Source organism: Oryctolagus cuniculus, chromosome 7 (genome assembly GCF_964237555.1).
Source record: "Oryctolagus cuniculus chromosome 7, mOryCun1.1, whole genome shotgun sequence".
Lineage (NCBI taxonomy): Eukaryota > Metazoa > Chordata > Mammalia > Lagomorpha > Leporidae > Oryctolagus > Oryctolagus cuniculus.
In genome coordinates, this window is record NC_091438.1 from 137,826,699 (window position 1) to 137,853,113 (window position 26,415).

A 26,415-nucleotide genomic window follows, 5' to 3' on the forward strand; every position below is an offset into this window, starting at 1 on the left:
GCGGCGCTGCAGGGGTCTGGGTTCTAGTCCCGCCGCAGTCACGCGGTCCCTGGGCGACTTCGGCGACGACTCGCGGCTCGTTTGGGCCCTGGTGTCCGCCTGCGTGGGATGGGGGCGTCCGTGGCCATGGGCAGGGCTGTTGCAAAGGCTCCAATGAAACCAGGGGCGTGAAGCACTCTGCGGACTGCGGAGCGTCCTGGCCGCGCGGCAGGACCCAGCGCGTCTCGCCCACGAGCTCCGGTCCCTGCGGATACTAAGCCCTGCCCTGCCCTGCCCAGCCCGCTCCGACCGCGCCCGGCTCGGGGCTGGCCCCTACGTGCGGCGCTCCCGGGGGCTTTTAGGACCTGCCTTCGGGAGGGAGCGCTTCTCACCCGCCCTTTCCCAAAGGACTTTGAAGGGTGGGCACAGCAAAGCCAGGGCCTGGGGATGAGGTGTGCAGGGGCGAGGACGCGAAGGGGGTCGTCGTGGCCCAGGGACAGACCCCGCGCAGGGGAAGGGGGGAACGAGGAGGGGGCGGGTCAGCTGGGTTGGGCTCCAGGAACAAGGACTCTTGTCTTACTGGTGTGCCACGAGACAGGGAGCCTAAAGACAGCCTTGGCTCCCCAGCCTCGGGGAATCCCCAGGGCTTCCAGCCTCCCTGGAGCCCCTCCCTGAGCCCTAGTCACTTCAGGCCTGACCTGTCCCTGTCTGGACAGAGATAAGGTCATCTGCCGTGGTGACTGTGCTGGTTTATGCTTGGGGCGCCGGTACCTGGAGCAGTGTCCCCTCCTGCAGGGATCTCGGGGGACATCTTGGAGCCAGGCTACACCCCCACGGGGCCTCCCGATGAGGCAGCTATGAGCCGACCTGCTTTTATGGACCAGGAAACAGGGACACAGGGTGTGTAGGTGACTTGCCCAGGGCCACACAGATAACAAGGAGGAGAGCCCAGGACAAAGCTTCACTCCTGGTGGTCTTAGCCTTGACCATCTGCTGAGGCTGGGCAGCGCTGGGGTGTCCCTGTGGTTCTATGCATGAGTGTGGCCACGTAGCCATGGCTCTGGCACCTGCCGTCGGCTGCGTTGCAGGCAGAACAGGCTTCCATTTCCTCATCTCCAAGTCACTCTGCAGAAGCTCCTGTGGACGCTTCTGTCCCTCCTATGTCACTCAAAAGGCCTTTCAAGGTCACAGCGGATCCGCGTGAGGCTAAATCGCACAGTCCCACCTGTTACACAGCCAGCCGCACTTGGTTCCCCTGGCTCCCTTAAACACCCCCCACTTTCCTGGGTGCCTTGTGCCCCAGAGCCCTCCTTTCCAGCTTTCTTAGGGGGTAACTTTGGGTCCAGTCCTGGGGCCTTAAACACTACCCATTCACTGATGAGTTCCCCATTTCTGAAGACCGGCCGGTGCGGCCAGGCTGCCCAGGTGCCTGGCAGGGGAAGCAGTTTCTTGTGTTTCTTCCTGAACCACCTGTGCATATATAAACTATATGAATATTCTTTTTGACATTTAACTTGCAGAAGTATGCTAGGTACACTGTTCTGCACTTTGCTTTCTTCATTTAACAAGATATGGGAGGGAGCCGGCGCTGTGGCATAGTGGGTAAAGCCACCGCCTGTAGTGCTGGCATCCCATATGGGCACCGGTTCCAGTCCTGGCTGCTCCATGTCCATTCCAGCTCTCTGCTAATGTGCCTGGGAAAGCAGTGGAAGATGGCTCAAAACTTTGGGCCCCTGCACCCACATGGAAGACCCAGAAGAAGCTCCAAGCTCTTGGCTTCGGCCTGGTCCAGCCCCGGCCATTGTGGCCATTTAGGGGAGGGAACCAGAAGATGGAATTCCTCTCTCTCTCTCTCTGTAACTGTGCCTTTCAAACTAATGTTAAAAAAAAATTATATGGGGGGCAGCACATGGTAAAGTTGCCACCTACAGTGCCAGCATCCCATAAGGGCATCAGTTAGAGTCTTGGCTGCTCCGCTTCTGATCAAGCTCTCTGCTGTGGCCTGGGAAAGCGGTAGAAGATGGCTCAAGACCTTGGGCCGCTGCAACCATGTGGGAGACCCAGAAGAAGCTCCTGGCTCCTGGCTTCCGATCAGTGCAGCTCCAGCCATTGCAGCCATCTGTGGAGTGAACTACTGGATGGAAGACCTCTCTCTTTCTCTCTCTCTCTCTCTCTCTGCCTCTGCCTCTCTGTAACTCTGCCTTTCAAATAAATAAATAAATAAATAAATCTTTGAAAACAAACAAATGAAAAAAGGGATATGGGAATCTTCCCCCTCAGTAGATATGGAGCTGTCTTGCTCTTTTTAAAGACAGCTGAATAATATGTGTACTGTCAAATATATTTAATCAACCCTGTACTGATCAAGATTAAAGCTGTTTCCAGTCTTTTCTTTCTTTCTTCTATTACAAATCCATGGCAGTGGATATCCTCCATTGCACGGTTAAAGATTGTGTCTAGGGCACAGCGTTGTGGTGCGGCAGGTTCAGCGGCCGCTTGCAACACCAGTGTCCCGTATTGCACCACTGATTCCAGTCCTGGCTGCTCTGCTTCCGCTTCCAATCCAGCTCCCTGCTAACGTGCCTGAGAGAGCAGCAGCAGGTGGCCCAGATACTTGGAACCCTGCCACCCACATGGGAGACCTGGATGGCTCCCATGTGGATTTGGCCTTGCCCTGCCCTGAAGGTTGCAACCATTTGGGGAGTGAACCAGTGGTTGGACAATCTCTGTCTCTCCCTCCCTCTCTCTGTCACTCTGCCTTTCAAATAAATAAATAAATCTTTCAAAAAAAATGTTGTCTGTCAACTACTGGCCGAGGAAGTTTTGAGTTAAAATTGTATACTCCTTTGAAAATTGTTTGAAAGACTGATTTATTTATTTGCTTTTCTGTGGACAGTCTTTGCCTTTGCCACTTTCTGTTGGATATCTGCCTTATTATTATCGATTTTTTAGGAGCTCTTTACATATTAAGGAGCAAGGCCTCTGTGACACTAATGGGGTTTTCTTCCAGCTTGACATTTGTGTTTGGACTTGGTAAACAGAGTGAAATATTTTTACTTAGTCTTACGCATGTATCTTATCTTTTATGGCCTCTAGGTCTGATCATAATTAGAAAGGACTTCACCACTGTGGGAACCGGATTAAAAACTTCTCCCATGGTTTCTTTTTGTTAAAGTAGTATTTGAAAGATATCAATCAGAACGGGCCACTTCCCTGTTACACCTTGCCATGACTTGTGACTTATCATTACTTTTAGACGAATCCCTCCTCTCCAGATGGTGTCTGCCTCTCCTCCAATCACCTGTCCTCCTGAAGCCTACACTGCAGCCGCATCCAAGCCGCATCCACCCCACCCTCTGCATTTGCTGTTCCTTCTGTCTGGATGCTTCCTCCTCATTCAGGTCTTACCTTCTTAGAGAGGCGTGTCCTGGTCATCCCTCTTGAAAGCCCCTCCCCCTACTCCCTCTGCAGCCACTCATCCTAACATCCCCTGGTGACCCCCAGGAGAGCAGGTGGAAACCCCCACCCCACCCCGGGCATGCTCCATCTGTGTCTTCAGGGCTTGGGGTGTAGCCGATGCTCAGCCGCTGTGACGTACACGTTGGGCACGGGAGTGCTCACAGGATCATGTATGAGAATGGGCTGGGTATGGAAGACAGGAGGGGGTAGTTGTGTATGGAGGGTGTCAGTGTGGGCGGGGCAAGTGTGCATGTTTTGTTGGGAGGTTGTGTGCAGGTGTGGCTGTGTCTGCTGTGGTGCCAATGTGTGCTTTTGGGTCATTCTGCTCTGGTGACCCGATGACTTGACTGTGTAAATCTTACCTTTCTGACCCTGCCTGATGCCACCTCTTTGCTCTTGATGCCGGGCAGTGCCCCACACGGCTGACCTTGGTTTTCTCTGGAATGAGTCGGAAGTGTACTCCAACCCACCCCGAGACGGAGGCTCTGAGGGCCTTAAGGCTCCACCCTAAATGTCTGCTCCTTAAGTCAGGGACTGTGTGGGAGGCCATCTAGGGCATTCCCCTGCCTCAGGGCAAGGCTGTGTTGCGCCAGGGTTTGGAGGGTGGCTCAGCCTCCCCCGCTGCCCCAAGGCCTACAGCTGCTGTCTGTGGGTGGCAGGCTCGAAGCCACTGTGGCTAGCTCTGGCGCAGGCTGGCCTTGCTCCCAGGAGTGCTGCCCAGGGCTCAGGCAGGGGCTGCCTGGGATGGGCAGGAGCCTCCTCGTCTGTGTGTGTCTGCTGCGGAGCAGGAAGGCCCTCTCCTCCGCTCAGCAGACAGGTGGAGTAGGCAGGCAGGGGCCACCGGCCAGGCGGGTCTGGGGCTCTGCAGGCCTGGGCCGGTGGGGAGGATGCGGTGCCGCAGCACCCAGGCTGGGATGTGACTGTCCTTCCAAGACACCCAGAAACCTTTGGAACTTCTGCCCATGCCGCTGTGTCCTGAGAGCGCGACGATGAGTTTGCTGAGTTGCGTTGGGGTTCGGCCATCCTCTGTGCGCACCCACCCCCACCTACCCACCAAGGACCTCACTCTGACTTCCAGCTTGCTCCACCACCACCACCTTCTGCCCTTTGCTGGATCGTCTGTCACAACAAGCGCGCCCATCTGTCTCCTCCTTAAAACAAGAAAAAATAAAAAGCCCTTTGCCTCCACATCTCCCGCGGAGTTCAGCTCCTTTCTTTTTGCTCCTTTGTAGCAAAATTCCTCCCAAGAGTGCCCATGACTCATCACCTTCCTTGTCCCTCTTTTTCCTTCCTGAACTTCTGCTCACCAAGCAGCACTGCTCGTGTCAGGGTGCACGTAGCTGCTCCCCAGGGTCCAGTGTCTGCCCTCAACCTCCCGGTGGGGAGGGGCCTGGGTGCTTTGAGTGAAGTGGCTTCTTCTCTCCCTGAAACACTGCTCCTTGGACTGCTAGACCATTCCCCTTTCCTGAATTCCTCCTTCCTGCGCTTGCTTTCTCAGTTGCCTTTGCTGGTTCCTCTGGGTCTCCTCACTTGTACATATTGGGGTGCCTTGGGGCTCGGTCCCTGGACTCCTCTGTCCACACTCCCTCTCCTGGTGATGCATCTGGTCCCCAGCTCCAAAATGCCCTCCCCTCCCCGACTGTTGCCCTGAGTGTGGTACTCCTGTGTCCCCCCGGAACTTGACTTCCTCCTGTGGTTGCTTAGTGGACGGCGTGAGCTTACCACATCCCCAGGGGCGCTCTCTACTTATGAGGGCTGCTAGACTTGGGAACAAAGCCAGCCAGCCAACAAGCAAAGAACCAAGACCAAGATGCCCATTGGAGTTTGAATTTCAGCTTGTATGTGGGACACACATCAAAAAACTACTTGCTTATCTGAAATGTGTTTATCTGGCAACCTATCCTTTTTACTCCTCTCCTGTCTCTTTTCACTGATTCCTCTAGCAAACGACTCTTGTATTCATCTACTTGCTCTGCTCTAAACCTCAGGGTCCTTGTCTGCCCTCCTTCACGTTCAATGTCAAGGTCACTTTGGTGTTACTTTCGAGATGTTTTCAAGGCTGGGCGATTGGCCTAGCGGTTAAGGCGCTAAGACCCCAGCATCCCACATCAGAGTGCTGGGTTCCATAGTTGGCTCTGCTCCTGACTCCAGCTTCCTGCCAGTGTAGACGCTGGGAGGCAGTGGTGATGACTCAAGTGACTGGATTCCTGTTGCCTATGTGGGAGACCTGGACTGACTTCCTGGCTCTTGGCTTTGCCTTCCCCGCTTTGTGGCCATTTGGGGGCTCTCTCCCTCTTTGTCTCTTTCTTTCTCTGTCTCTCAAATAGGGATAAAGAGCAGTAAACTTATTCCCAGAATCTGGCTACTTGCCACCAATTCTGTGACAGCCACGTGCTGCCTGATTTGGCCGCCAGCAGATGACGGCTGTGACAGTGGTGGTAATGGGGCGGAGAAGTTCCTTTTACCTGGTGACACTGTAGGGCAGTGCATAACTCATGCATGTGTGGTGATGCTGGGGTTAGCAAGCCAGCTGCCCTGTGGATCCTATAAAAGTCCACAGCAGGCACAATTAGGTACAGTGCATAACCCCCGACAATAAAGCACTGTGTTGCTGGTTTATGCATTTACTATGCCATGACTTTTATTGTTACTCCAGCGTGGACTTCCACTCCTGGAGAAAAGTTTGCTGGGAAACAGTGCACGCTGTCATGAGGGCAACAGCCCCGCGCATCTTGTATTTGCTGACTCCGAGGAGCTACGTCGATGGAATACCTCGTCCCACCCAGGGTTGCATGAGCCTCTCCAGCGCAGTTGTCCAACAGCTCTGCTCTCAGAGCAAGTGTCCACAGCTCAGCCGGGGTGTACCCTAGCGTCACCCTGGTAACGGTAAACTGTGAATCATTTCTTCCCCTGATCGCAGCAATAGCTTTGGGACTGATCTCCTGTGTTAACCTTTGCCCCGATGTGTTTACTGCAAACACAATCACCAGAGAGGTCTTGACCCTTCCTTTTAAAAATACTCTCCGCCAACTTTGTGCTCCCGGAGAGTGGCAGCCCAAGGCCCCTGCACGGCCTGTGAGACCCTCGAGCAGCCGGCTCTTCTCAGGCCCCAGTCCCACTTCTCTTGGCTCTCTGGCTGCATTGGCTCATTGGCTTCCTTGCTGCCCAGGTACACGTGGTGTCTGGCCCAGCCTCAGTACCTAGAACAGGCTTACTCAGCCTACCTGGCAGTGCCAAGCAAGTCATTATCTGAACACTCCCTCCCCTTTGCTGCTGTATTTTCCCCTGGAGCAGTATAATCCATCCAGCAATTCTGCAGTTTGCTTCTTTTTTTATTTTTAAGATTTTTTATTTACTTATTTGAGAGGTAGAGTTACAGACAGTGAGAGTAAGAGACAGAGAGAAAGGTTTTCCTTCCGCTGGTTCACTCCCCAAATGGCTGCAACGGCCGGAGCTGCACCCATCTGAAGCCAGGAGCCAGGGGCTTCCTCCAGGTCTCCCACATAGGTGCAGGGGCCTAAGCACTCAGGCCATCTTCCACTGCTTTCCTAGGCCATAGCAGAGAGCTGGATCAGAAGTGGAGCAGCCGGGACTCGAACCGGCGCCCATATGGGATGCTGGCGCCGCAGGTGGAGGATTAACCCATTGTGCCACAGTGCCAGACTGTGCTTATTTTTCTTGTTTAGTTTCTTCCTCCACACTCGAATCTAAAAAGGCACTGATTTTTGTCTCTTGTGTCCATACTGCACCGGGGTCTTCCCAAAGGTCACAGAAGAAGCTTATTATGAAAAAAACTATGCATGGATTTAAGCATTCTTTTATGACACCATAAACTTCTACTGACTGGTTAGAATATGCCTAAACATGATCAAGGTCAAGCCACTTGTGCGGATGAGAAGAGCAAGGTGAGTTCTCCTGAAATCGAAACAAGAATAAGCATCAGATTGGTGGTGAAACTGGCGTGGAGGAATGGTGACGTCACTGATGTCTTATGAGAAGCTGATGGAGATAACACCCCAAAGAAGCCCGTGGCTCACAAGTGGTTAAGTCGGTTTATGAAGGGATGAGACGGTGCTGGAGGTGAAGGCCCCCATGGCTGCTCATCCCCAGCCACCTGTGAGGATCACCTTGTCTGTGCCCTCACTGAAGCAGACAGTGACCACCAGCATCAGTAACAGCCCACATCTCACCCGTCCCGGTTGGTGCAGCCTGCACAGTCCTGCCTGGAAAGTTTCGTGGAGCAAATCTGCTCCTTGGATGCCACAACTGTTGCACCCAGAGCAGCTGCAGGCAAGAGTGGGGCTGTTTCAATGGACATCTCAAACAAGTGGAGTCAAGACCCCAAAGCATGGGGCCGGAGTTGCGGCATAGCGGGTGAAGCTGCCATCTGTGACGATGGCACGCCTTATGAGTGGCTGTCCCACTTGTCATCCCCATGCTAATGTGCCTGGGAAAGCAACCAAAGATGACCCCGGGACTTACACCCTCACTACCCGCATGGGAGACCTGGATGGAGTTCTAGACTCCTTGCTTGCTTTGGCCTGGTGCAGACCCAGCTGTTGTGGCCATTTGGAAAGTGAACCAGTGGATAGAATCTTCTCTCTCTCTCTCTCTCTCTCTCCCCTCTTTCAGTAACTCTGCCTTTCAAATAAATAAATAAATCTTAAAAGGTCCTGAACACTCCTCAGAAGCATTGCAACAGAAGAAATGTGCCTTTACCAGTACAATGTTGAAGACAAAGCACAGTCCAAGAGAGCGCTACCAGGAGGTGGAAGCGGTTCAGCCAAAGTCACAGGTCAAGAGCAAAGGTCGTGGCCGCAGTGTTGTTGATGCTCAAGGCATTTTGCTTGTTGACTTTTTTTGGAGGATTAAGGAATGATAACATCTGCATAGTAAGAAATGTTCTGATAAAGTTAGCTCAGGAAAAAAAAAAGGTAGATATCTTTGCTAGGGAGTCCTCCATGGTGACAGTGCCCCTGCTCATTTCTGATATCAAATAAGAGCAATTTGGGGAGAATTTAAAAATCATTTAAGAGGCAGAGAAAGAGCTCTCAGCTGCTGGTTCACTCCCCAAATACCCACAATGACTGGGGCGGGGCCAGGGCCTGAACAAGGAACTGGGTGGTGATGATGGTTGCACAGTGCTGTGAGTGTCATGAATTCTATTGCATTGTACACTGAAAGATGGTTACAATGATAATTTTATGTTCTATCAAATTAATTTTTTTAAGATAAAGAAGGGTGGACATACGGATTTGGGAGTCAACAGGATTCAGGTGGTAGCTGAGGCTATGAGACAGACAGACATGGCCAGCCAGTGAGGGTGTGGAGACGGAGGGGAGCAGGGGGCTTGGGTTGAGCTTGAGGATCTTCCCAATTGGAGGAGAGCCAGAGGGGGTGGTGGGAGTGGTGGGCAGAAGCCTGGGTGGAGTAGTCAACACCTTTAATTGCACCAGATGGGCTTGCAGCTCGAATTAGTTGGAGCACAATGGGGCATTTATTGATGCACAGGAGAATGGGATGGGCAGGATGCCTGGGGCCTCAGAAGTCCCTGGGGTTGGGCGTGGAGTCGTCTAGGACTCTCCTGCTGGCCACACCTGTGCGCCTCCTTGACTGTTGGCTTCTTTCTCTCCTGGGGATTTTGCACAGGGCTTTTGCACAAGGTCTTCAGCAGCCCTGAGCTCACTCACACCTTTGCAAGTTGTCACTTAACACACTCTCCCCTTAGCAACAGCAGGCACAACCTGGGGAGAACTCTAGCTTCACCTGCAGCTCAGATCCATGCTGGGCACAAGGGTCTGGGATGCATGGCTGGTGGTCACCTATAGACCCGGGTGGAGGGAGAGGAAAAGTGTTGGGGGACAGAACAAATAAGGGGTCCATGGCACAGGGCAAAGACTCAAGGAGGAAGGGTGTCTACGTGTTAGATGCTTCATCACACAAGACAAGGCCTGGAAAGCATCCACTGGGCTCAGTGACAAAGGACTCCACTTGTAGGTGAACTTGGCAAAGGCCAGGCAGTTTGGGTGGTGCAGTGGGGGGCAGAGATAGATAGTGATTGGTGGAAGGTGAGGAACAGAGACAATGAGTCTACTCAGGGGGCCTAGCTGGGAATCAGGAGATAAGGAGGTAGCTGCAGGGGACATGGGTTCAAGGAGGGGTTTTGCTTTTGTGTTTTGGGTGGGGCAGATCTGAGCCTGCTTCGGTGCTGAGAGCCAGGAGAGAGAAGTAGAAGATCAGGAATAAAGCAAGGAGATGGGGACCAGCCCCACGTGGCACAGCCCATTAAGCCAGTTAAGCCAAAGAGAAAGTGTTGGGTCAGGCTTGGAGGTGCCTGTGGGGTGCTGAGCAGATGTACAGTCAGGTGGTGGCAAGAGCCTCCCCTTGCACCTGCCCCACCAGCTCTCCTTCCTTCCTGTTTCAACAGCTGAGCTGTCCTTTAGAGTCTAGGTTCCCTTGGCTGTCTTGGGCCCTTGACTTTCTCCACTGGATCCATCCTGGCACTATTTAGATGTTATCACATCTCTCCCATCATAAAAGTAAAAGTAAAAAAAAAAAAATCTTGACCCCGGCTTTCTTTCTTTCTTTTTTTGACAGGCAGAGTTAGGCAGTGAGAGAGAGACAGAAAGGTCTTCCTTCCATTGGTTCACCCCCAAAATGGGCGCTACGGCTGGCGCACTGTGCCTATCCGAAGCCAGCAGCCAGATGCTTCTCCTGGTCTCCCATGGGGTGCAGGGCCCAGGACTTGGGCCATCCTCCACTGCCTTCCCGGGCCATGGCAGAGAGCTGGACTGGAAGAGGAACAACCGGGACAGAACCGGCGCCCCTACCAAGACTAGAACCCGGAGTAGCAGCGCTGTAGGCAGAGGATTAGCCTAGTGAGCCGCGGTGCCGGCGACCCTGGCTTTCTTGACCTTGCCTTCTGTGGTGGACTGGGGGCTCCCGGCTAAGCTCGCGGCAGGTTCTTCTCTGGGCATGGGAGGGAATGCAAGGGTGGAGGCCTGCCGGTGTCCAGGAGAGCAGGATTGATTTGGAACAGATTTGCAACCTCAAGAACCAAGTCGTGCATGAGCAAACAGCCAGAAATGGAAAAGGGCCTCAAAGAAAAGCCCCTCCCAAGGACAATTTTCCAAGAGTGAAGAATCCTCCACAAAGGAAAAAACCCTAGGAAAAAAGCTTCATTACCAGAAAAGCCCCTGATTCAGGAAAAAACCCTACCAAAGTTAGGCCTGCCCTCCACACCCTCCAGAGGCATTGGGGGTTCCGTCTGGGGCAGAGCCCTATTGAATATTCAGAGGGCAGAGTTATGGGCAGGGAGCCAGCACTGCCTATTTCTGTATCCATTTGGAGAAAAAGCGGCAGTGTCATGGCTGACAGGGGCATGCTGGGAGTGGGCGTGCCATGCCACCATGGCAATATTATTGCAAGGACACCATAGTGACCTGAAGGTTATGGGCTGGGGGCTCACATCCTGCAGCTGTGTTGGATATTCCCAGCTAGAGCTGAACTTGCAGGGGTTTGCTGGTGCCTGGAGGTGGTCCTGCACCATGCACAGGAAGGGAGGGGAGCCTGGGTGCTGCACCAAGGGGGCCTGTTACGCAGATCAGGCCAGGCTGCCACAGGCAGCCCTGGCGGTAAAACACTAACTTGTCCAGAGCTGTCAATCAAGGACCTCTGGGATCCACCGCAAGCAATGAGTGTAAGTCTGAGTTTGTTAATTTCAGGCACGCAGTGTTTCAGGGTTCCCAGCTGCTGTCAAACTCCAGTTTGGCTGACCTGTCAATCATTAGCTCCTCCCCCTAATTACCCACAATTCCATATCTGTTCTCAAAGCCACCACTGTTCAGGCAGTGGTATGCATTCAATGTCTCCATTTGCTTGGCTCTCACTGTGTCCTCACCTCAGTACACCTGGTTTTATAGTCTTAATCTCTACTAATGACATCCTTTCCACAGAGGGCCTGCTGACCCGTCGAATGACCAGGCTGGTGTAAATCTAAGGGCATCTTCCCATCTTATTTGATTTGAACTACATCAGTGTTTGGCCCTGCCTGTTGGATTCTGTGATGTCACCTTCCTCTGCTATGATGCCCTACCCCTTGGTTTCTGTGGCATCTACTTAAACCACCTTTAGCTGGCTTTCTAATATTCTTTTCTTTAAAAAAATGAATATTTACTTGAAAGGCAGAGGGAGAAGAGGGCATTTCCAGCCTCCATTTATATTCTTTTGCCTTTTTAGGGGCTGGGGAGAGAACAGTGTCACATTGCTGTCAAATATCTAGCAGTTTCAAGATGGCTTCTTATTATTTTATGTCATTTAAAAATTTTAAACATGTACACTTGTCCCTCGATATCCATGGGAGGGGGGGTTAGTTTCAGGACCCCCTGTGGATACCAAATTTGTTTTCCAAGTATTTTCAATCCACCATTGATTGAATCCACAGATACACTCCCCAAATGCCTGCTATAGCCAGGTTTGGACCAGGCTGAAGCCAGGAGTCCAGAGCTCCTTGGGGTCTGCCACGTGGGTGATGGATCCAAGTGCTAGAGCCATCACCTGCTGCCTCCTTCCAGGGAAGCTGAACTGGGGACAGAGCAGTGGGACCCAGACGTCGGCACTCTGATATGGGATGGGGCATCCCAAGTGGCATCTTAGTCTTACCCACTGGGCCAAGTACCTACCCCCCGCTTTCTCTCCTCCTCCTCCTTCTTTTTTTTATTTTTATTTATTTATTTTTTGACAGGCAGAGTGGACAGTGAGAGAGAGAGAGACAGAGAGAAAGGTCTTCCTTTGCCGTTGGTTCACCCTCCAATGGCCGCCGCGGCTGGCGCGCTGCGGCCGGCGCACCGCGCTGATCCGAAGGCAGGAGCCAGGTGCTTCTCCTGGTCCCCCATGGGGTGCAGGGCCCAAGCACTTGGGCCATCCTCCACTGTACTCCCTGGCCACGGCAGAGAGCTGGCCTGGAAGAGGGGCAACTGGGACAGAATCCGGCGCCCTGACCGGGACTAGAACCTGGTGTGCCGGCGCCACTAGGCGGAGGATTAGCCTGTTGAGCCACGGCACTGGCTTCTTCTTTTCTTAAAAAATTTATTTACTTATTTCAAAGGCAGAGTTACAGAGAGGCAGAGGCAGAGAGAAGGGGAAGAGAGGGCTTCTATCCACTGGTTCACTCCCCAGATGGCCACCATGGCCAGAGCTGAGCCGATCAGAAGCCAGGAGCCAAGAGTTTCTTCCAGGTCTGCCATGTGGGTGCAGGGACCCAAGGACTTCTACTGCCTTTCCCAGGCCACAGTAGAGAGCTGGATCTGAAGTGGAGCAGCTGGGACTTGAACCGTCACTCATGTGGATGCCGACACTGCAGACGGCAACTTTATCTGCTACGCCACAGCGCCAGCTCTTCCCGTGTTCTAGTTGGTCTTCAGGCCCTTCTCCAGGATCATCTTCTTTCAGCCCTGCAGCCTCTGCACAGTGGCCTCTGCTTTTGAGACTCCACCCGGGGGGCTCAGCCACAAGTTCTTCTCCCCACCACCAACCCTCCTACCCCCGCCAAAAAAAAAAAAAAAAAAAAAAAAAAGGAACTCTCCAAAGCGTTTGGGGACTAATTTGATTATATCAAGTTTTAGTGTGGTTGAAATCATGTGCTTTATTCACTGTGCAGTTTTTAAGATTGCGTATTATCTAGAACTGTTATGGGTGAAATGGTCGCAGAGAAAAGATCACCTCGGTTCTTTGTCTCACATGAAAGAATTTCCAGGTGGACCAGGCAGAGAGAAAAACCCAGATTTATTTAAGTCAGAAACCTCTCGCTGCAGTAGCCAGGAGGCAGGCTCCAAGAGAGGCAGACCCAAGAGGCTGGTGGAAGTGGGTTTTTTTAAAGCACAATTTTAGGGAAAAACTAACAATCAGTTAGAAGGCGGAGACAAAACCCATCAAAAGGCCAGGGTTTGTAATCTTGTTTGCCCTGTCTGGTGAGATTGGTGACTTCTGATTTCACAGTATACTGGGAGCTCAGAAGGGTAGAATCACCACTCCCTTGCTATTCCCATGATAAGACTGGAAGCTCCCAAGGAGTGGGAAATTCACTTTCCTCTCATTAAAGGCAGCTTTGGGGGGTGGAAACTTGCAGTGGGATTCAGCAGTTTTTTCCTACTAAAGATAACTTTTGGGGGACGCAAGCATTTTGCACCCTATTAAATGGACTTCCCTTCCCTCATTTTCCACTGAGATCAACCTATTGATCCATCTGGCTACTCGTTGTCACATCCACTCGTCAGCTAAAACAAAATGTTACAAAAACAAGTGACAGTCACACATGAATTTTATTGAAAATGAGAAGCAAATGAGAGACAAATGAGAGGCAAGGTAACAGATCAGGACCGGCCACCGATCGGGACCAATACTCCTTACCAGAGTGCAGGTTACATAGCTCACTAGGGCTCACAATTTCGAACCAGACCCCTGGTATGCAGTGAACAATAAAGAGGAAAACCAGAATGTGGTTGTAAGATAACAGTGAACAATAACAAACCCAATAGCAGATCCAGTGAAGGACACATTTGGGTCAACCTAGTTCCTGGGAATTTGAGCCCACATAGTTTCACAAGATACACCCTTAGCCGTTCGCAAGCAAAGCTAATATGTACAGAAGCAAGAGATCTGCAATTAGCTTTTAGCCACACTCACTTACTTTTGATTCTGATTCTATACTCATGAAACCATGCATTAGGAAAAATTACTTTTTTCCCTTTCATATTTTATGAAGCTGTTTTATTTAAACTTTTTGCATTGATATCTGGGTCAATATCGTTAGAGCTTTCTTGGTTATCATCAACATTTTACAAAACACAAAAGCGCTACTTCTGGCCAAGCTGTTGGTGAAACAGTGCTGTTTGAATCTGTATATGAAGCTGGAAACTTTATTCTTTGTCACACACAAAAAAAGAGGTTGCATAAATTTAAAAAAATCATGCAGTAGGTGTGCATTTGTCATGCACACACCATAACTGCCTCCTCTATTGTTTGTAAAGTGATTTGTTAAGGCTTGCTGACAAAGACAATGCTCACAATCTCAGGTCCCACCCCCAGGAATGCTGATTAAATCTAGGTAAAATATCTTGGCCATTGTTTTCTGATTCTGTCAGGCTACCTCCCCAAGTATCCAAAACCTCATTGACTGAGGTTATTTCAGGCTAATGAATTTCACGCAAAGAGCATTTTGTCGTTCAGATGCAATAATTGAGAGCATGCCCCCTGGTGCATCTTCAGATGTGCACGCTGACAACGCCCCCCCCCCCCCCCCAATGGATATCTCCAGCCTTGTGCTTTCTCCCTCTTCTGTTCCCTTCTGCAGTCGGCACTGACCCATGTTTACTGAGTGCCTACCATACGGAGCGTTCTTCTAGGTGCTGGGGAATAAAGAGTGAACACAACAGGGTCCTTGCTCCGAAGTCCCTTCTCATCCTCTCTATGGACAACAAGGAAATACACATGTGAATGTTACAGGTGAAATGGCGGCGGAGAAAGTGTTACCCTGGTTCTTTGTCTCTCACGTGGAAGAAGAATGTCCAAGTGGACAAGGCAGAGAGAAAGCATTTAGAAACATTTAAAAGCAAGATTTATTAGAGTCAGAGATCTCCAGTCGAGAGTGGCATGGAGAGGGGATCCGAGAGAGGCGAAACCTGGAAGGCTGGGGGTAGTGGGGTTTTTAAGCACAATCTTGGGGAAGAAACTGTCAATCAGTACAAGGAGGGGATAAGACCTGATTTATATTATAATTTTTTTACCCTGTCTGGCTTGCTCTTGATAAAACAAAGAAGGATGGGACACCTAATTTACTTTACAATAAGCTGGGAGCTCAGAAGGAATCACCACTTCCTTGCTATTCTCATGGTAAAATTAGAGGTTCCTAAGGAAGTAGGGCGGGCACTTTTATTCTTGCTAAAGATAACTTTTTTGGGGGGGGGAAGAAAGCATTTTGCACCCTCAATTTCCACCGGGACCACTCTGGCTGCCTATTAACCCATCTGACTCCCTATATTAACAATAGAAAGTGCTGGGACATCCTAGTAAATGCTGCAGGGTTGGAGAAATGAGGTAGGTGACAGAGTGATCATGTGCTCCTTCTGTGGAGGTGGGTCACAAAGGGGTTCCTGGCCAGCGCCACGGCTCAGTAGGCTAATCCTCCACCTTGCAGCGCTGGCACACCGGGTTCTAGTCCCGGTTGGGGCGCCGGATTCTTTCCCGGTTGCCCCTCTTCCAGGCTAGCTCTATGCTGTGGCCAGGGAGTGCAGTGGAGGATGGCCCAAGTCCTTGGGCCCTGCACCTGCATGGGAGACCAGGAGAAGCACCTGGCTCCTGCCTTCGGATCAGTGCGGTGCGCCGGCCACAGCACACCAGCCGTGGCGGCCATTGGAGGGTGAACCAACGGCAAAAGGAAGACCTTTCTCTTTGTCTCTCTCTCTCACTATCCACTCTGCCTGTCCAAAAAAAAAAAAAAAAAAAAAAAGGGATTCCTGCAGTAGGGGATGTGTGAGTTGAGAGCTGAGTGCAGGGAAGACAGGCAAGAGAAGCCGGGGGCAGGGCAGATGCATGTGCAAAGGCCCCGTGAGGGGAGAAGGCAGGAAAGGGCAGAGCGTGCAGAGAGGAGAATGTGGAAGGAGACAGCTTTGGAGAGGGTAGCCAGGGCTCAGACCTGTCACACCCAACCTTGTGCAGGCCATGTGGAAGAGTCGGGCTCATTATTTTTCTGGCCATAATAGGAAGGCACTTAGAGGAGGGGACTTGATTGATCTGACTTGTGTGCTAGAAAGATCCTTCAGGCTCCTGTGGGGATGCGGAGTTTCAGGGGAGCAAGAGAGGAAGCTGGGCACCTGGTCGCTGCAGGTGTGCAGGTACTGGGACAAGGACAGTCCACTGGAGAGGGTAGGAAGCGATTGGGTTTGAAAGCATGTTGGCACTATTGCCCACACGACTTGCTAATGGTGTGGGTGCGATTGTGAGGAAAGAGGATGGTGGAGGTGGAAGACACACACCTGTTCTCAGGTAGGGGCATGAGCAGTTCTATTTTAGATGAGCAACGGGAACTCGGATGCCTGAGTCTGACATGGGAGAGGTTGGCTCTGAAGACACGAATGTAGGCGTCATCCATTTATCGATGGTTTTATAGGTGCTACTGGATAAATCACCGAAGGATGCATAGAGAGGAGAGGGTGGAGAACTGGACCCTGGGGCATCATGAACTTAGTGAGTAGGAAGAGGAGAGGAGCCATCAGTGGAGGTCAAGAGAGAAAAGCCAGGAGAAGGTGCCGCGTGGAGCAAGAGAGGACGGTGTTCAAGCAGGGGGCTTCCGTGGCCAAACACTGCTGAGGACGTAAGAGGAGGCTGCAGATCTGACCCCTGGATCTGGGAACTTGAAGGCCAGTGGTGACCTTGACCAGAGAGGAGTGATGAGGAGTGAAGAAGGTTTGCACAGGTGACACTTAGAGGTGCCACACAGGTGACACTTTGTCTTCTGTCAAGGGGAGGAGCTGAGGAAGGATGTGGCATCAAAGGAGCACTGGGAAAAGGGAGAGATGAATAGACTATGATAGGAGCCAGTGCTATGGCTTAGCAAGTTCAGCCTCTGCTTGTGATGTCGGCATCCCATGTGGGCGCTGGTTTGAGTCCTGGCTGCTCCACTTCTGAACCAGCTCCCTGCTAATGCACCTGGGAAAGCAGCAGAAGATGGCCCAAGTAACTTGGGCCCCTGCACCCATATGGGAGACCCAGAAGAAGTTCTGGGCTCTTCAGCCTGGACCAGCCCTGGCTATTGTGGTCATTTGGGGAGTGAACCAGAGGATGGAAGATCTCTCTCCCTGTGTGTCTCTTCTCCTCTCTGTAACTCTGCCTTTCAAATAAATAAAAAATAATAAATCTTTAAAGCAAAAATAAAATATATGGTCATTTGCAGAGAGAGGGATTGTGACTTGGGGGAGAGAGGGACTGGCTGTGGAGCACAGTCCCAAGTGGGTGAGAGGTGGTGGGGTCCAGGGACCAAGTAGATGGGTTTCCCAGGAGCAGGGATATGCTGTTCAGGCTGCAGGAGAGAAGGCAGAGTGCCGGAGCTCCTGCAGCTGTGGTGGGGTACAGGAGCTAGCAGTTGCCTGATGCTTCTGTTCTCCAGGAACACACGGTGTGTGGCTGGCAGTGGAAATGGAAGTTGGAGGAAAAAGTGTGAGACAGGCATCAGGGATCAGGGGTAAGGCTTTAGGATGATGCAGAATTGCTTGCAGGTGCTGAGTGTCCACCTGGGCTCTGTGGTCTGAAGCTTAAACTACGAGCAGCCTGGTTGTGCTCTTCTCAGGTGCTCAGTGGAGTCAAGTTTGAGTAGAATCCGGGTCCTGCCCCCTGGGTGGCGCGGAGGCCTGGAGAGGAAATGGAGGACATCTCGGAGTTGGTGATTACCTGGGGCCCCATGGAGTCTGAGCTGGGAAGGGCGGTGAACAATGGTGGGTAGACTGCAGGGGTGGGCAGCAGAGTGAGGGAGCTCAGATGTTACGGGAAAGCGGTGGTGGAGAACATAGTGTTACCTCAGTTCTTTGTCTCACATGGAAGAAGAATTTCCAAGCAGACAAGCAGAGAGATTCTAAAAATCAAGACTTATTTGCAATCCTTTTTCCTGTCTGGCTTGCTCATGATAAAAGGGCCATCACAAGGGTGGAATATCTGATTCCTTTGACAGTAAACTGGGAGCTCAGAAGGGTGGAGTCACCATTCCTTTGCTATTCTCATGATAAGATTGGAAGCTCCCAGCAGACAGGCACTTCTGACCTTGCTAAGGTTAACTTTGTTGGGGCAACATTTTTCACCCTCAATCTGCAGACTGCCTGTTAACCCAAGACTCCTCATAAAGAGACAGGTGGGTACAAGGTCCTTGACAAAGTCCAGCGCATGAGCGATGGAAGAGGCCAGGGCGCTGGACATGCAGCCACCAAGAATGAAGGAAGGGCAGCTGCTAAAAAAAGACAGTGAGCCGAGGGCCAGGATGGCCCATGGTGGCAGGGAGCAGCCAGGATTTCTCATCTGTATCTCCGACTCACAACGTGTACAGCTGGCTTTGTGGTGCAGTGGGTTAAGCTGCTGCTTGCAATGTTGGCAACCCACACTGGAGGGCCAATTTGTGTTCCAGATGCGGTGTTTCCAATCCAGCTCACTGCTCTTGTGCCAGGAAGGCAGCAGAGAATGGCCTGAGTCCCTGGGCCCCTGCCATGCATGTGGGACACTGGTTAGAGTTCCTGGCTCCTGGCTCTGGCCAGGCCCCGCCCTGGCCGAGGTGGTGGCTATTTGGGGAGAGAATTGATGGGTGGAAGATCTCTTTCTGTCTCTCTCCCTCTCTCTCTGTCACTCTGCCTTGCAAAGAAAGGAAGGAAGGAAGAAGCCTTAAACCCTCAAAATGTCTGAAGCTAAAGCTGTGGCATCTCCGTCACGCTGGCTCCTCCACCCGGCTTCCTGCTCCAGTAAAAGGTTCCAACTGCTGGAGCCAGAAAGCTGGGTGGGTGAGTTCTCCTTCTCCTTGGTCCCCATACCCAATCAAATTACCAAACCCCTCTGATTGTATCTCGTAACCATTTCTAAAATCCAGCTCTTGCTTCCGTCCCCATTGTACACACCCTGGTTCAGGCCATTGTTGGTTCCCGTTCGGGTTATTGCCGCAGATTCCAGAGAGCCCTGCCTTGGCCCCTCCTCACTGCAGCCAGACGCACTGCCAATCATATCATGTCTCCTCTGCGCCAGATCTCTCCAGGGCCTGGGCATCGTCCTAAGGAGAAAGTCTGAAATCATCAACAGGGATTTACCAAGAAAGCACTGCGCTACTGGCCCCCCGCCACCCCAGCCCCTCACCTGGCTGGAGCTCTCCTGGTGTCTTTTAGCCTTGGCCATCAGGTTGACTTCCCCTTTGCAGGTGCCGTCCCCTCTGTCTGGAATCTCACCCTTTTGCTTGGCAAAACCCTTCTCTCTCTCAGGGAGTCGATATAAGAGGCCTCAGGGCCAGCATTGTGGCAAAATGGATTAAGCCTCCACCTGTGACACTGGGCATCCCATACAGGCACTGGTTTGAGTCTCAGCTGCTCCACTTCCAGCCCAACTCCCTGCTAATGTACCTGGGAAAGCAGCAGAAGATGCTCCAAGTGTCTGAGTCCCTGCTACCCACGTGGGAGACCAGATGGAGTTCCAGGCTCCTGGCTTTGGCCTGGCCCAGCCATAGCTATGGTGGTGGGCATCTGGGGAGTTAACCACTGGATATAAGATCTCTGTCTCTGTAACTCTGCATTTCAAATAAATAAATAAATCTTTAAAAATAGAGGACTCAAAAGAGGCCTTCGAGAGTCCGCTTCTGGATGCCCAGGTGTCTGTCGCCCTCCCCTTCTGCTCCCAGCACCGCTGCTTCCGCAGCAGGGAGCTGGGCGGCTGTCCTCTTTCACAGAGCATGAGCTCCACAGTCATGTCTGCTTCTTCCCAGCACCTAGCACAGGACTTTCAAATAGAAGCAAAGAGCAGATATTTGTTGACTAGAATCGCATGGAAGGTTCTAGAGGTGGAGTGGTTTTGGGTGATGACTATGTCTGGGGTGTGGTCCCGTGAGTGGGTAGCTAACCACTGAGAAGGAGGTCATGGAGTTGGTGATTATCTGGTGGGGGGGAGGAGGGGAAGAAGGGGAGGGGAGGGGAGAGGGGAAGGGAAGGGAGGGGTGGGGAGGTACCTAGGATCCCATGGCCCTAGGCTGTGGGAGAAGACCGGGAGGAGGAGACCTTGGTCATGGTCTCAGTGGCTGATGTAGGAGGAGAAGTAGGCAGTAGCAATGGGGATAGGAAAGAGGAAGATGATGGGGGCAAGACAGAGTGGGGGTGGAGGGGCCTGAGAGTGTGGGTGGGACCGGGGATGACAGCCCAGTGACTGAAGTGTCTGTCCCTCTGGAGACCCCAGGCTGGTCAGAGGGGGCTGGGCCTCCGCCTGGCTCAAGGCTGTGGCTTCCAGACTTCTGGGAACAGCACCGATGGGGAGGTCACCATGGGAGTGGTCAGGCCGGGAACGGGCTCATTATATGCCCCTGGAGTGGGCATCTGTGACCTCAGCGGGAGTTGGCTGTGGCCTTGGGAGCTAGCTTGGTCTGGACAGAGTGGGTTGCCTGGTGTCTCCCATGTTGGTTGGTCACAGCCCTGTGGGAGGGAGCTGTTGTTGTTTCCTGGGGTTTGGAGTTCAGTAGATGGCACTGGTGGCCTCCTCATGTGTTTTTTAAATATTTATTTTATTTATTTGAAAGAGTTATAGAGACACAGAGGGAAAGTCCTTCCATCTTCTGGCTCACTCCCCAGCTGGCTGCAATGGCCAGAGCTGGGCTAATCCGAAGCCAGGAGCCAGGAGCTTCTTCCGGGTCACCCATGTGGGTGCAGGGGCCCAAGTACTTGGACCATCTTCCACTGCTTTCCCAGGCTACAGCAGAGAGCTGGATCAGAAGTGGAGCAGCTGGAACTTGAACCTGCACCCGTGTAGGATGTCAGCACTGTGGGCTGAGGCTTTAACCCGCTGTGCCATAGCGCCAGCCCCTCATGTGCTCTTTACTGGGGGCTCCCTTCTCCTGCTGCTGTGAATATTGGCTGCTTGTGGCTTGCAGCCCCCCCTCCCCACCCCGCTGGAAAACTCATCTTGGCTGAGCCAGACACCTGCCCCTTCGTGCCAGTGCACCTGCCACTTGGGTGGCCTGAAGCCAATGGCTGACTGACAGAGGATCTCAAAGCCTGGTACCCTTGTGTCCAGGGGGGACAGCCTGACTGTCCAAAGCCCCTGCATAGCATGGTTGGTGATCAGGCCAAGGCTACATTTCCCTGTGTGCCCATCGCCACTCGGCTTGGCCAGCTCCCTGTCCTACTTCCCCTGCTCCCCTAAGGCACATCCACCCCAGCCTCAGGCTCTGTCTGCAGGGAGCCTAACTTGCCATGGGCTGCCTCTCTGATCCTGCCCCTTAGTCAAAGGTAGGTGTGGCGGCTTCCCAGGGACCACAAGGGACACCGTGTCCAGCAGACCCAGCAGATCCCCTTGCCAATCCAAGTTCAATGTCACCCAATTTGCCAAAGCCCCTGGGCTGGTGCAGCGCAGGATTCAGATAAACAGGACGCAGTTCCTTCCCCAGGCAGCTCACAGCCTCGTTACTCATTTCATAAACATTTATTGAAGGCAGCCAGAACCTGAGTGACTCAGGGCCCACTCAGTATCCTGTTCCTGAGGGGTGCACAGACTGCGGTGGACATGGGAGGTGCTGACCGCTCCAGCAGGGGAGCAGGGCAGAGCACGGGGACTCTGACACCGGGAGTGGCCGTTAGGGGTTTCCTGGAGGTTGGAGGAAGGGTTGCAGAGAGGCAGAAAGGGTTCCAGAAGGCAGGCAGCGGGCACAGGGTATGACAAAGGCTGTGACCACTCCAGGGACCACAGGCCCTGTGGGGTCATTGGAGGGTAGAATGGGGTGGGGAGACAGGATGAGGGTTAGCGGTCAGTGGCGGCCAGGGTGGGGAGAAAGTCGTGGTTGGGGGGAGCTGTGGAAGGATTTTCAAAGCAAGAGAAATGACTCGGTCAGATTGGTATTCACACAAGCCAGTGTGTCCCCACAGCAGAGGCTGGATGGGAGAGGCCCAGCGAGTGGCAGCCAGGCCTTGGGACGGGGACGGAGGGCAGACTGGGAGGCGTTTGGGAGGTGGGATGAGTGGGACCGGGTGCTGTGTGGGGCTGTGGGGGGAGGGGCTAGTGAGGGGTGGGGGGTGAGGGCTGCAGGCCAGCAGCTCTGGGCTTAGACAGCTTGGGGGCTGGCAGTGCCCTTCCCAAGTGATCTGCCTGGAGGAGTGGGAGTGATGAGGGGCGGGGCTCCCAGGGAGGCAGGGCCAGGCTGCAGGGGTGGTGCTGGGGAGGCCAAGGTGGTGGGGGTGGGGAGGGGAAGGATTAGGCTGCTCCGGAACGGGTGTTGGTGGGGTGTGGGAAATTCTGCAGACTGAGACCCTCAAGGGGTCTTTCAGCTCCGATGGTCTCAAGAGGCCCCCTGACCACACCTCCTACCCTCTGAGGGGACTCACCTGCCTTGGACCTGTGCTGGGCTGGATAAGGGAGGCTGGGAGGGGGAGGCAGAGGCCACCTGGACCATCCGCCTTCATGCGATGGTCACTCACTCTCTCTTATGGTCACACCAGTTCTCCTGGGATCCCTCTCCTTCCACCTTGGCCAGCGTTAGAGAGCCCCAGGCCCTTGGAGAAGTGTCTTCCTTTGGGCCCTCCCCTCCGAGTCCTGGAGCACCCTCCTGTGTGCGTGTGAGGGTGTGTATGTGTTTGGGGCGGTGATGGGTGAGCCTGGGTCTAAGCTTCCAGGGCTCAGTTGCCCGCTGTGCTCGTGGCCTCCATTCCGAGGTCCATCTGAGTCCCTCTGCTCTCAAATCTGCCGCTCTCCACTTGCTCTGCAAAGTACTGAGAAAATCATATTTATTCAGGGTTTTGAGGCTCCCTATGCCATATGCAAAATCCCCACCAGCCATCACCCTTCTCTGCCCCAGGCGTAGGACCCAGGGAGCACACTGCCCTCCTGGCCTGCGCTGGTCCTGGGAGAGCTTCCCCAGCCCCACTGCCAACCTGCCCTGTTACAGGCACCCTGGCCTGGGTCCGTTTTGCTGGGTGGCTTCAGGACGCAGGCAGTGGAGGCCTGGTGATCCTCCCTGCAGATCTCACGGGTCATGGGTACACACCTGTGTCCACTGGGGCCTTCATTAGGACAGAGTCCTCTTTGCCAGGGGGTTCTCCTTGGGACAGGACATACGGCGGGCAGGTGTCGGGGAGACGGCTCCGGTGCCGAGACCGCCGGCGCTTGGTGCCGAAGATCTCCAGGCACCTCTTGCCCACCAGGTAGGTGACCTCGCTGAGGTTAAGCAGGATGCAGATGACCGCTGTGGCCACCATGAAGTAGGTGAAGACCTTCTTCTCCGTGGGCCGGGAGATGTAACAGTCCACAGTGTGGGGGCAAGGTGCCACGGAGCAGGCCACCACGCGGGGCATGTCGTAATCCTGGTAGAGGTAGTGGAAGATGTAGAGGAAGCCCGAGTCCACGGAAGCCTTGAAGATGAGACTCAGCAGGTACGTCCACCACAGCCCGCCCCGCTTCTTGCTCAGGTTGCTGTACAGGGCCGGGGCGTTGGGCCCGTGTTTCAGGCGGTGTTTCCGCTCGCGTTCCTCCCGGTAGGCCACATGCATGACCACGAGCAGCGAGGGGCACGTGACCAGGATGAGCTGCAGGGCCCAGAGGCGCACGTGGGACACGGGGAAGAACTCATCGTAGCACACGTTGGGGCAGCCCGGCTGCTTGGTGTTGCAAATGAAGTCCTTCTGCTCGTCGTCCCACACCTCCTCGGCCGCCACCACGTACACCAGCACGCGGAAGATGAAGACCACCGACAGCCAGATGCGGCCCAGGGCCGTGGAGTACTTGTTGACCCCGCTCAGGAGGCCCTGAAGAAACGCCCAGTTCATGCTGGCTGTGTACTGGGGGCCTCACGTGGGTGGATCTTGCACCACGAGGTCTGGGGAGGACCTGGAAATGGGCACCCGTGATGATGACGCGGGGGGTGGGGGGAAAACTGTTTTACAATCACCAAGTCCTCACGTCCTCACTTGCAAAGACTTGGACATGGCAAGATGGCCATTGCCCCCATGTCACAGGGCAGGAAACTAAGGCCCAGACAGGCAACTGCCCAAGGCCTTGCAGCCGGAAGTAGCTGAGCTGGTCTTGAGCCCTGGCCTGCAGGTTCCACAATCTGGGTCTCTTTTGCTCTACAAGGTAATAGACACATGGGAAGATGAGCATCCTGTGGAACAGGCCGGCCAGCCCCTCTCACCCCAAGTATCAGCCCGACAGCGCGCAAGAGGTTTGGATTGAGCCACGTGCTTTCCCGTCAGCTGCCACGGCTGGACCAGAGCAGCAGGGCATGGGGGTGCGTCCTCATGGGGTCAGGTTCTGAACGCATGGCCTGGCCCTGTGCTATCTGTATTCTCATCAGTCTTCTGGTAGCTCCTGGAACAATCTCCATCCTCTCTCCTCTGACCCCAGGAAGGGTCCCAGAGGTCTGCTCCCAAGCTAAACAGAGGTTCTTTGGGCCCAGATGGCTTGGCCTCGCCCCTCCCAGCCCCTGCCTTGCCTTCAGTGGGTTCCTCTGATTCCAGCTGTGCCAGCTTTAGACAAGGACTGGGGGAGGGACCGAGGCCAGATTCTGCGTGGTCTGCGCCCCACCCCGCCCCCTCTCAGAGACACTCCTCTGTCCTAGCCACATGGCCCATGATCCCTGTTTAGGCCCCCGCCCTGTGTACCCAAAGCTCCACACCCCCTACTCTGGAAGTCCCAGCATGCGCAGTCCCACGTCCTGCCCTCCTCTGCCCCCGACTCAGCTTTCAGGGCCCCTGGGAGCGTTCTGAGCACCTGCTGTGTCCTCTGGGATGAGGTGCGTCACCTGTTCTCCGCGGTCTGTTCACCTGTCTTTCCTGCTGGGCTGTTACCTACTGGTGGGCAGTCTCTACAGCCTGATCATGTCGCCTCCTGAACCCGGCCCCCGGCCTGGCCTGGCCTGGCTAACACTCTCAGTAGACATTTGTTCAACTGAATTGAAACCCGTTTCTTCCTGGTCCCTCCTCTTCTCTCGGTCCCTGGCACCTCCTCGGGAGTTTCCCCGAGGTTCCCTCTTGTCCCCTTCCCTGGGGCCCAGCCCACAGCCCCAAGATCCCTTGGGTGCCCTCAGCCCCACTGGTCCCTTGTCCCCAGCCCCACTCCTGCAGGGTTCCGTCCTCACCCGTGTTGAATCTGGCAGGCGGCTCTCCAGTCCCTGGCTGGTCTGCCCGTGGGCCTCCTGGAGGCAGCTTTTGTTCCGCACTCCCCTGCTGGGTGGGGCTTTCTGGGCCAATGAACCAAGGAGAGTGACAGGTAGGCAGGCAGGCAGGCCAGCCGGGCGGGCAGGAGACTTCCCGGGGCGCATGTTCACAGCTATCATCTCAGCTCTTCCCTGCAGGCCCACGCCTTCGCTCCTGCCCAGCTGGGCATGGCTGGGCCTGGCTCCCTGTGCTGGCAGGTGTGTGGGTGAGGGCCACAGCGAGGGTGGCAGGCTCCTGGTACCATCACGCCTGGGCCCAGGATGGAACCCGTGGAAGTGACGCTCCTTCCCCGTTGCGTTGTCTCCTTGCCCCACCTCTCTGTCCCCAGAACCGTCTCTTGGCCTTTCTCCAGAAGCCTGGTTCTGACATTTTTGGAAAGGGGCGACCCGGACTTCAGCCAGGACCGCGTCCTACCTTGGTGGGAAACACGTCTGGGGACGGGAGCTAGTGCTGCCCTCAGGTTGCATAGAGGACAGCAGGGCTGACCGTGGCTGTCCAATGGAGACATGGAATGCAGGTCGCCAGCATGAATGCCCCAGTGGGCACAGGGGCAGGCCCGGCCTCCCTGTCCTCTTCCACAGGGTTCTGGGGGAGGCCTTAGGGAAGCCGGGGCATGACCCAGCGTGGGCTACGGAGGAGTCTGGGGCCCAGGTGAGGCTGGGACAGGGAAGGTGAATGTCAGCGGGGAGGGGCCCTTCCACCTGATTTCCCCAGCACAGATCGAGTACTTCCTAATACCAGTGATTAACGTTTATGTGACTGTTTACAGCCGACTAACTCACAGTAACCCCGAAGGCTAGGTATTATTAACCCATTTTAGAAAGGGATAAAAGTGACTCTCCCAGAGTCCCAGGGGAACTTGAGCATTCCACGCAGTCGTTCAGGCTCCAGAAGCCGTGAACTTGCCGTTGCCACACGCGGTTCCCCCTGTGCTGAGCTGCATTCTCGTGCAGACAACACACAGGCCTAAACAAGAGCTTGAACGTGAGCCAGGAGCAGGGTTCCCAAGAGTGCCGGGGACCCCTCTGCCCCTCCTTGGGTTGGGTCAGTCTTT

General features: G+C 54.0%; 1 protein-coding gene across 6 annotated transcripts; it reads right to left on the minus strand.

Moving 5' to 3' along the window:
* Nucleotides 1-13,738: 13,738 nt before the first annotated feature.
* On the minus strand, nucleotides 13,739-26,310 carry GJB4 (gap junction protein beta 4). 6 transcript variants are annotated; one of them, XR_007913876.2, is made up of 4 exons: nucleotides 25,283-26,310; nucleotides 23,195-24,272; nucleotides 19,086-19,234; nucleotides 13,739-17,840 (listed from the first exon to the last, which is right to left on the minus strand). XR_007913876.2 is itself a non-coding variant. In XM_070077000.1 (4 exons), the coding sequence occupies exons 2-4, from the start codon at nucleotides 23,970-23,972 to the stop codon at nucleotides 17,776-17,778; spliced, it is 1,005 nt and encodes a 334-aa protein (XP_069933101.1). In that variant the 5' UTR covers nucleotides 23,973-24,272; nucleotides 25,283-26,310; the 3' UTR covers nucleotides 13,739-17,775. The 6 variants fall into 6 exon arrangements, 5 of the variants coding, with proteins under 5 accessions (XP_069933101.1, XP_069933100.1, XP_051688130.1 ...); XM_070077000.1 differs by having other exon boundaries at nucleotides 19,086-19,247; XM_070076999.1 differs by having other exon boundaries at nucleotides 13,739-19,247; nucleotides 23,195-24,033.
* Between the last annotated feature and the right edge of the window lie 105 nt (nucleotides 26,311-26,415).

Coding starts and splice junctions, on each gene's coding strand:
- GJB4 (XM_070076999.1), bottom strand. CDS start 23,972: ATGAACTGGGCGTTTCTTCAGGGCCTCCTGAGCGGGGTCAACAAGTAC. Junction 19,248..23,194: donor GAAGGCCCCAGTGGACACAG/GTGTGTACCCAT, acceptor TGATGATTTCAG/ACTTTCTCCTTAGGACGATG.